The sequence below is a fragment of the Podarcis gaigeae genome, assembly GCF_964106915.1.
Source record: "Podarcis gaigeae genome assembly, chromosome: 13".
Classification (NCBI taxonomy): Eukaryota; Metazoa; Chordata; class Lepidosauria; order Squamata; family Lacertidae; genus Podarcis; species Podarcis gaigeae.
In genome coordinates, this window is record NC_139689.1 from 21633 (window position 1) to 31980 (window position 10348).

Below are 10348 nucleotides of genomic sequence, written 5' to 3' on the forward strand. Positions count from 1 at the left end.
GGAGAACAGGCAAAGTCCCGGCAGACTGGAGGAGGGCAAATGTTGTCCCTATTTTCAGAAAGGGGAAAAGAGAGGACCCAAATAATTACCGCCCAGTCAGTCTGACATCAATACCAGGGAAGATTCTGGAGCAGATCATTAAGCAAACAGTCTGTGAGCACCTAGAAAGGAATGCTGTGATCACCAATAGTCAGCATGGATTTCTGAAAAATAAGTCATGTCAGACTAACCTGATCTCGTTTTTTGACAGAATTACAAGCCTGGTAGATGAAGGGAACGCAGTGGATGTAGCCTACCTTGATTTCAGCAAGGCATTTGACAAGGTGCCCCATGATATTCTTGTAAAAAGAAGCTGGTAAAATGCGGTCTTGACTATGCTACCACTCAGTGGCTGACTGACCGAACCCAAAGGGTGCTCATCAATGGTTCCTCTTCATCCTGGAGAAGAGTGACTAGTGGGGTGCCACAGGGTTCTGTCTTGGGCCCAGTCTTATTCAACATCTTTATCAATGACTTGGATGATGGACTCAAGGGCATCCTGATCAAATTTGCAGATGACACCAAACTGGGAGGGGTGGCTAACACCCCAGAGGACAGGATCACACTTCAAAACGACCTTGACAGATTAGAGAACTGGACCAAAACAAACAAGGTGAATTTTAACAGGGAGAAATGTAAAGTATTGCACTTGGGCAAAAAAAATACAAGATGGCACAAATACAAGATGGGTGACACCTGGTGTCAGAGCCACCCGAGGTCCCAGCTCACAAGAGACCAAAATCCAGTCCAAGTTATATACAAAAGGTTTTATTGAAGAACATTGTTGTCGTTACATCCAAGCTCCGTGGCTCAGCATCTGTTACCCTTAGATGTTAGAAGTCCCCTCTGAGTCAGTCCCGCCCCTGCACCAGCTTAAGAGGCTTGTACTGCTCCACCTTTTCCTCTCCTTCCTTTTCCGCAGGGTCTTCCTGCCCCCCTGTGCTCCCTCCCTTCGGGACTCCCCCGAGGCTGAGTCTTCTGACGCCTGCTCCCCCCTCCTTCGTGCTTTGGGACCAGGCTCCTCCTCAGGGCTCTCCTCATTTCCGCGCGCCTCCACATTTGAACTTGGCGCGCGTACGTTGCCTCTGACCTTCCTTTCCACCGTTACGCTACTCTCGGTACTACACTCCTCCCCTTCCGGCAGGACGTTCTGCTCCGAACTCCTTCCCCTCTCTGCTCCCTGTTCTGCTCTTTCTGACACACTGGCAACTCCACCCCCTTCACTCCGTTCCGACGGAGAGGCCGGTCCCGATCTCCAACCCCCACTGGGGATTCCCTCTTCGTTCCCCTGCTTCTGACTGCTTCCCTCTCTACTGCCCCTTGGCCTGACCAGGGGGGCTCCCTTTTGGGAATCCTCGGATTCACTTGACGGACTCACTGACAACCTCGGGTCATCGTCGTCCTCTTCCTCGTCGCCCTGGGACCCCTCCCCCTCGCTCTCTGTCCCTGAAACCCTGACACCTGGCTTGAGAGCAGTACATGTGAAAAGGATCTAGGAGTCTTGGTTGACCACAAACTTGACATGAGCCAACAGTGTGACGCGGCAGCTAAAAAAGCTAATGCAATTCTGGGCTGCATCAATAGGAGTATAGCATCTAGATCAAGGGAAGTAATAGTGCCACTGTATTCTGCTCTGGTCAGACCTCACCTGGAGTACTGTGTCCAGTTCTGGGCACCACAGTTCAAGAAGGACACTGACAAACTGGAATGTGTCCAGAGGAGGTCAACCAAAATGGTCAAAGGCCTGGAAACGATGCCTTATGAGGAACGGCTAAGGGAGCTGGGCATGTTTAGCCTGGAGAAGAGGAGGTTAAGGGGTGATATGATGGCCATGTTCAAATATATAAAAGGATGTCACATAGAGGAGGGAGAAAGGTTGTTTTCTGCTGCTCCAAAGAAGCGGACACGGAGCAAGAAAGAAGATTCCACCTAAACATTAGGAAGAACTTCCTGACAGGAAGAGCTGTTCGACAGTGGAATTTGCTGCCAAGGAGTGTGGTGGAGTCTCCTTCTTTGGAGGTCTTTAAGCAGAGGTTTGACAACCATATGTCAGGAGTGCTCTGATGGTGTTTCCTGCTTGGCAGGGGGTTCGACTCGATGGCCCTTGTGGTCTCTTCCAACTCTATGATTCTATGATTCTATTAACCTGTTTACAATACTTTTGCAAATATGCAATAAACATTTCCCATTCTTAAAAAAAATTCTTATCGTCTTGATTTCTGAGCTATCCGGTTAGTTTTGCCATTTCATCCTAGTCCATTAACTTGATTTGCCAATCTTCTTTGGTCGGAACTGCTTCTTCTTTCCATATTTGGGCTAACTGTATCCAGGCGGCCGTCATAGCATACATAAACATTTTTTACTGGTCTTTTGGAATCTCCGCTCCTACAATACCTCATAAAAAGGTTTCTGGCTTTTTTAACAAAGGTTACTCTGAACATTTTTTTCATTTCATTATAAACCATTCCCCCCCCCCCAAAAAAAATTACCGTACCTTCCTGCATTCCCACCACATAAAACATACAAAACATACCCTCTGTTTCTTTACATTTCCAACACTTATTAGATCCTATTATTTCCCTTGATCTGGACACTAGACTTCTGTTGATGCACCCTAGAATAGCATTAGCTTTTTTTGCTGATGCATGACACTATTGACTCATTCGAAATAAATAAATTGTCCGGAAGCACCTTAGAGACCAACTAAGTTTGTTCTGGGTATAAGCTTTTGTGTGCATGCACACTTCCTCAGATACAATTCTTCAAATTATATTGACTCCAATCTATAGTCCTCCAATCTGTTATGGTCAATTTCTTTAATAATGTGAAGTTGCTCCTATAGTTAAAACAGGAATAGGATGTTGCTTCCTTTGTTTATATGGTTCACAGATATATTTATTTTCAAAACCAATTTACAATGCATTTTGTACACTAAAAACACAACGCAACAGCAAACTGCACACAATAATACAACAAAACACAACAAATCAGGCTTTAAAATTGATCAGCAATAGTTTCAGCAGCTGCCATGCAGTGTTGGGTTCTTATTGTTAATTTATTTATTTTGTACAGAATATATTTTGATATGTTTCTATTCTGTATTCTCTCTCTGTGTGTAGCTATATAGGTATAGATAGATTCGAATGTGGGATGAAAGCATCCAAAATGCTTAGCAAAGGGTTAATGCTATAGCTTTTCAAGAAAGAATTCTGTGATGAGGCAATGATAACACTTGGGGCACCTATGGCAGTAATGAGCAGTACAGTGGTGCCCCGCAAGACGAAAAACCTGCTAGACGAAAGGGTTTTCCGTTTTTCGATGCGCTTCGCAAGACGAATTTCCCTATGGGCTTGCTTCACAAGACGAAAATGTCTTGCGAGTCTTGCGATTTTTTCCACTCCCCCCCCCTTTTTCTAAGCCGCTAAGCCGCTAATAGCCTTTAAGCCGCTAAGCCGCTAAGCCTTTAATAGCCGCTAAGCCGCTAATAGCGCTAAGCCGCTAATAGCGCTAATCTGCTAAGCCGCTAATAGGGTTGCTTCGCAAGACGAAAAAACCGCTAGACGAAGAGACTCGCGGAACGGATTATTTTCGTCTTGCGAGGCACCACTGTAGATGTCTTCTGTTCTGCCTCAGAGTTTGTCCATCTGTAACAGTTTTTGCCTTAAATACAAATGTATGTAAAATGTTTTAGCAACATAAGTAACACCTCCCTGCCTTGTACATTTAATCTAACAAGTGCAAGTACACTGAGTAAAAGTTACGGTATTTGTTATTTAAACTTTAAAAAGAGTGTATCTTGTGTAATTCCCACAATATTATATAGGTATATATAGACTCCCTTAGAAGGTAGCAGACTTTCCTTGCTTGGACGTTTTCAAACAGAGGTTGGATGGCCATCTGTCATACATTGCAGGGACCAGATGACCCTCAGGGTTCCCTCCAACTCTACAATTCTAATACATACATGCATGCATGCATGAAAGCATACTTTAAAGTACATGGGTCCCAATTAATGCAGGGCTTTTAACACTAGTATTAACTGGGACCCAAAATGCCTCTCATGTTTCATTGTACTGTATACTCAGGGAAAGATTTTCAATAGAAAGAGCTGCAGTTTCTTTGATAAGGTGCACAGATAAACCACACAAACTTAATTCTGCAAATACCTTTTCCTTTATGGGAAAAGTTAATATAGCTTCAAATGTCACAATTTCATGAACTGCCATGAAGATTCTCTTGAGAGCACTGAGCTTGAGCCTCTTTCACTGCCTCTCCTTTCCTGGGACTTGGAGTTTCCCCTGTTTCAGATATGATACTTGATGTCCTAAGAATACATCTGCAACATCTACAACCTCAGCCAAATCCAGTCACACCAGTTGCCAGGAAAGCTCTGCAGCTAGGATCTCATCCGCCTGAAACTCCAACATATGTCGTATATTAAACAAAGCAAAAATAAATATTAAAAAGAAGGAAAGATATTGGTTAAGGGATCTTTACCTGGTCAGTCTCTTTCTCAATTCTGGAGAGTCAGGAACTCTTGTCTTTAATTTCATGTCCAGAAACAAGAGCCAGATCAAAGAGAAAGGCTGCTCCAGCATGCTTCATTGCTTAGGCCAACTCCCAAGTCTATTGCTCCAAATGAGAGGTTGCAGAGAGCTGCTCTGCTTATGTCAGAGAACAGGCACACAAAGAAAGCAGTCCTTATTTCTTACATACTCTGGCTGGGCAAGAAGTCCCAGTTGCAAGCATTCCCCCCCCCCCAAAAAAAACAGGTTTATAACACACACACACATGGGGGTGGGATTTTTTCAGGTATGTCCTGGGGTAAAATCCCCAAATAAGCTCAGCAACTTTGGCCGGCCCTCACGCATGTTCACTTCATCAAATCTGGCCCTCTTTGAAAAACGTTTGGGCACCCTTGATTTACTTCTATTGGAATAAATATATCTATTGAATAAAATACCACTTGATGGTAACTGGTAACAAAACATTTAACCAGTTTAACTAGAAAAGTTAAAATTATCAATAAAAAACATTTAAACAGCAACATTAAAATTAAAATCATAAATACATTAAAACTAATAGCAGAAGATTAAAGCACATCAACTTCTATGCATCTAGAAAGGATTGCCTGAACAAAGCATAGAGGCACGGTGCCTGTGTAACATCAAGAGGCAGAGAGAGATTTCAATTCAGACGTGATGCTGCATTGAGAATAACTCCAACTTTCTCTGAGAGCCAGGCTCACCAGGAGTCTCTGGAGAATTCATGTTTTTCTGCAGATCCTTGGGAGCCCTGAGGAGGGCTTGACAGCTTACACCTTAGTATACCAACAGGATATGTAACCAGAACCTCTTTTAACACTCACATGGAAATGATTTCTCCCCACGGTGAATACTTTGATTACTATGGAAGTTTGTGCTTGTATTAAAGCCCTTTCTATATTCCAAACACTGTGTCATAGAGGAGTGGTGGGAGGCATCAGCTGGGGAACCCCCAAGGGAAGATAGCTCAGACCCTGGGGACTGGCAGTGGGACGATGATGAGCAGCCAGAGAGAGAAGCGAGAGCAGACTTGGGGAAGGAGGTGTCAGAAGCTGAAGTGCTAACAGGGTTTAGTGAGCAGGAAGACTCTGTGGCAGAGAGCAGTCCAGAACCAGAGGCAGAAACTAAAGCAGGGGAGGAGCGAGACCAAGAGGAAGAGATGAGTCAGGCTGGTGGAAAAAACAGGGAGTCTCCCCCTCCTGCAGCAACAAGCTACTCTACCGCTGATCTTCTAGGACCAGAAAAGTAGTGATGAGGGAGGAGCAGAGACAGACAAGGCAAAGAAATCTCAGATTGTTTGGGAAGGAACCGGGGCTGGAGGAGACTTAAGGAATTGTGGGAAGGTGGGGACCTTAGGTCCTCACAACTGCTTCATTGGGTCAAGAACTAATGGAAAGAGTTGCTGTGCTCACTAGGTTTGGCCTCCTGAGCTGTTTTATTTCTTTGAATAGAGAGTTAACTTCACTGACACCGTGTGAGTTATTGATGACCTGCTCCTGACACCCACCCTCACACCCTGATATTTCTCTCCTGTATGATTTCTTTGATGGGAAGTGAGAGTGGAGCTGTGACTGAAGCTCTTTCCACATTCCACACACTTATATGGTTTCTCCCCTGTATGAATTCTTTGATGGGAAGTGAGACTTTCCTTCTGACTGAAACTTTTTCTACACGTTTGGCATTTAAAAGGTTTCTCCCCACTGTGAATTCTCTGATGTCGACGAAAGTTTGTGCTTGTATTAAAGCTCTTCCCACATTCCAAACATTTATATTGTTCCTCACCTCTGTGAATTCTTTCATGTGAAGTGAGACTTTCCTTCCGACGGAAGCTCTTTCCACACTCTTGGCACTGAAAAGGTTTCTCCCCTGTATGAATTCTTTGATGGGCAGTGAGATGGGCCCTCTTACTGAAGCTCTTTTCACACTCTTGGCATTGAAAAGGTTTCTCCCCTGTATGAATTCTTTGATGGGCAGTGAGATGGGACCTCTGACTGAAGCTCTTTCCACATTCCAAGCACTGATTGGGTTTCTCTCCAGTGTGGATTCTCTGATGGCGATGAAAGTTTGTGCTTGTATAAAAGCTCTTCCCACATTCAAAGCACTGATGTGGTTTCTTCCCTGTATGAATTCTTTGATGGGAATTGAGGCTTTCCTTCTGGGTGAAGCGCTTTCCACATTCCACGCACTGATAAGGTTTCTCCCCTGTATGAATTCTTTGATGAGAAATGAGATGGGCGTTCCGACTGAAACTCTTTCCACATTCCACACATTGGTGTGGTTTCTCCCCCATATGAATTCTGTTATGGGAAGTGAGACTTTCCTTCTTACTGAAGCTCTTCCTACATTCCAAGCACTGATAAGGTTTCTTCCTTGTATGAATTCTTTGATAAGAAGTGAGATGGCTGCTCTGATTGAAGCTCTCTCCACACTCCAAATATTTATGTGGTTTCTCCACTGTGTGGATGTTGTCATGATCTCCCTTGTTCTTCTTTTCCAATTCATCACCACCTGTAACAAAGACAGAAATGGATTAGAGCCTAAGGAAGAAATGGAGCTCCAAATACAGTGGTACCTCAGGTTAAGTATTTAATTTGTTCCGGAGGTCCATTCTTAACGTGAAACTGTTCTTAACCTGAAGCACTACTTTAGCTAATGGGGCTTTCCGCTGCTGCCGCGCCACCGGAACACGATTTCTGTTATCATCCTGAAGCAAAGTTCTTAACCCAAGGTACTATTTCTGGGTTAATGGAGTCTGTAACCTGAAGCGTGTGTAACCTGAAGCGTATGTAACCCAAGATACCACTGTACTGAATAATGCTCATTAACGCTTGTGATAGAGGGTGAAGTGAAGGGAGTTAGATGTGACACCTTCCTACAGGGTTCTCTGCCTTTGAGATTCAAAAAACCTGGCTCTTTTCTGAGGTGGATTTTATTTGGTTCAACCATGGAATCTGCTCCATCTTCATTGTCAGACGTCTCTTTGGTCAATCAAAAATGGACACAAGCAGAAGCGAAGACAAAAAACCTGACAGAAACCATTTCAACTTCCCTAACTATTGTGAAGCCTACATTTTAAAAGGCTTGGTCAGTTCAGGCAGCACAGCCTATAGTTAAAAAGGCATAACTGGAGGAAGAATATTCACAGACAAAACAGTCAAATGCCCTCCATTCAAGGTTTCCTGTGGGGATGTCAGAATCTCAGGTGCTGTAGGTTGCAACATTGAATTTCAGAACAGATATTATGATCTAACAGGGAGCTTTACCAAGAGAGGCCATGATCCCATTATTCTCCTCCATGACTTCCTGATGTAGAGCTCTCTGGTCAGGGTCTAGCAACGCCCACTCCTCGTCTGTGAAATGAACAGCGACATCTTCAAAGTACAGTGAACCCTGAAAGAAAAAGAATGTCCTCCTCTCAGACAGCACAAAGACTAGTTGCTACACATTGTTCTGTTGTTTTAATTGGATTTTGTTGCTGCACAATTTAAGTGTGAATGCATCTTTTAATGTCTTAATGGAATTATTTTATTGTGTATTTTATTGTGTATATTGGGAGGGGACCCTGCAGATGCCCTAAATCCAAGTTCAAGGGGGACAGTGGGCAGGGGAAGAGGTAAGAGACAGGGGAAAATGCCATGGAGCAACTGATGAGGCTGGCTAGGTGAATCCAGGCCACTGTTTTTTATGGTACGTTATTTTCTTAGAAGCCTATTTTAGCATTCACTGATAAACATGGAAAGAAGGCTGAAATGACTGATAGATATGCTAGTGACATTCAGAAGGAGTTAGGACGAAATAGCTGTTTGTTTTTCTCAGCACATAAACATTCTCCAGTGGTATATTCAGCCTTTGTTAAGGGAAGCTTTGACAGAAGGCAAGAGGATAAGAGAGATTCATTCAGGGGCAGAACCACCCTGGCTGCCCCACCCCTCCTCCTCTTTCCCCACAAGGCTCCTTCCCCCTACCTGATCTGTTTCCACAGCCACTGCTTCCCTTCTGCCACCATGAAAAGATGATCTTGTCAGCATCCTTCTTTTACCTGTGAGAGACAAAGGGAAGTGGGAAGCCAGGAGGGCATGATGCTTCTCCCCGGCTGAGTGCGTTTTGGTGTTTGTACCCATTTCATATTAGTTGGCCCCAAGTGCTTTCCCCAAAAGATTCGAAGAACCCACAGATAGTTTCAGAATCGATAGAATGTGATCAAACGGAGAATGAACTCCTTCCTCCTTACCCAGCGGCCTCTCTCTGATGTCCAACAAAGTCCACTCTGCTTCAGAGGAATCCAGGCCACTTTCTGCAAAGATGATCCTTCCCTAAAACAGCAAAAAGGATTCAAAACAGAGAATGGGGAGAAGGATAAGAAAAGGAATCACAGAGTTAAAATGTAAGGTTATCTGATATACTTCCTTGGATCGTTTCCAAAAAGGGGTGCATAGTTACTAGAGCATTTTGGGATACTCTCCCTCCTGTTCACAGCTCTTTGGGGTATCCAGAGGAAAGTTTCTCTCACCTGCTTCTCCGCCTGCTTCCTCTCCTCCGCCTGACTCAGGAGGAAGCCTTCGGCCAGGGCCACTGCCTGGGAACTGGTCTCTGCTCCACATTCCCTCACCCAGCTTTCTATCTCTGATGGAAGGACAGCCAGGAACTGCTCCAAGATCACCAGGTCCAGCATCTCAGCTTTCGTGTGCCTTTCTGGCTTCAGCCACTGGTGGCAGAAGTGATAGAGTCGGCTGCAAACCTCTCGGGGTCCTTTGGCCTCTTGGTAGCAGAACTGCCTGAACTGCTGCCTCTGCACCTCTGAGCGAAGGGTGTCCTCCTCACTCAGAATCTTCTGCATGGAGTTTTTCCAGAATCCCCCACTGCTCCGAGTTTCCATGGCATGGCCTCTTCCTGCTTCAGGGCCTGCTAAGTATTGCTCATCCGTCTGTGCTTTCAGGAAGCCTTCTGGAGAGCAAAAGGAATTCCATTTTTCTTCTGCCATGTTCTGTGTGTCCAAATTAGAGGTGCTGGCAAATGCTACAAAGCAAACACATTGTTCTGTTATCAGGGCTATTTTTCTAGAAAAAGAGGTGCTGGAACTCACTGTGAACACCTCCCTCCTTCTCTTAGAATGACAATGGCACCCACCTGAGAGGTGCCAGAATGGAGTTCTAGTGAGTTCTGGCCACAAAAAGCCCTGTGTATTATAAAATGGACACAGTGTCAGGAGAAAATAGAGTTTCCCTGGATGAGTCTTGCTAGGAACCAGAGCTGGACAGCACCACAGCCCACACTCTCAGCTTTCTTTAAGAAAAAAAAGGCAAGAGGGTGAAGTAAGCCTCTTGCCCTCCTAGAAGGCTGGTCCAAAATGCAGAAGCCCTATTATGGGCTGGGTTTCCTCTCTTTATTAATGGCAATTCTATCTCACCACTTTTTTCTCTAAGGTGCTCAAAGTGGCATCCATGGATCTACCCCACCTCACTGAATCCCCACAACTACCCTTGAGAACAGTTGCATTGGTTGTCAGTTCCTTTGCGGGTCCAATTTTTGTGCTCTGGGTGGGGTTGGGGGAGGTCCCACCATGAATGAGCTGAACACTCACCTTCATCCTTCCCTGTAGCCTTGGGACCCCCATCTCCCCCCCCTCCCATGCACCCTATAGCAGAAGAGAGAAGAGACTCACCAGATCCCAGAAAGTGCAGAGCAGAGAGACAACAGCTGCCCCCTCCGCAGCCCCCCCTCCTTGCAGGAAGGGACGTGAGAAGGCTTTGGCTCTGGAGGATCTG

General features: G+C 45.0%; 1 protein-coding gene across 1 annotated transcript; it reads right to left on the reverse strand.

Moving 5' to 3' along the window:
- Nucleotides 1-4946: 4946 nt before the first annotated feature.
- LOC310828739 (uncharacterized protein) lies at nt 4947-10348 on the reverse strand. Its single transcript, XM_083706468.1, has 6 exons — nt 10246-10348; nt 9094-9599; nt 8815-8896; nt 8549-8622; nt 7847-7973; nt 4947-7091 (listed from the first exon to the last, which is right to left on the reverse strand). The coding sequence occupies exons 2-6, from the start codon at nt 9562-9564 to the stop codon at nt 6019-6021; spliced, it is 1827 nt and encodes a 608-aa protein (XP_083562594.1). The 5' UTR covers nt 9565-9599; nt 10246-10348; the 3' UTR covers nt 4947-6018.

Coding starts and splice junctions, on each gene's coding strand:
- LOC310828739 (XM_083706468.1), bottom strand. CDS start 9,564: ATGGCAGAAGAAAAATGGAATTCCTTTTGCTCTCCAGAAGGCTTCCTG. Junction 8,897..9,093: donor GGAAGCAGGCGGAGAAGCAG/GTGAGAGAAACT, acceptor TTGCTGTTTTAG/GGAAGGATCATCTTTGCAGA. Junction 8,623..8,814: donor CATCAGAGAGAGGCCGCTGG/GTAAGGAGGAAG, acceptor TGTCTCTCACAG/GTAAAAGAAGGATGCTGACA.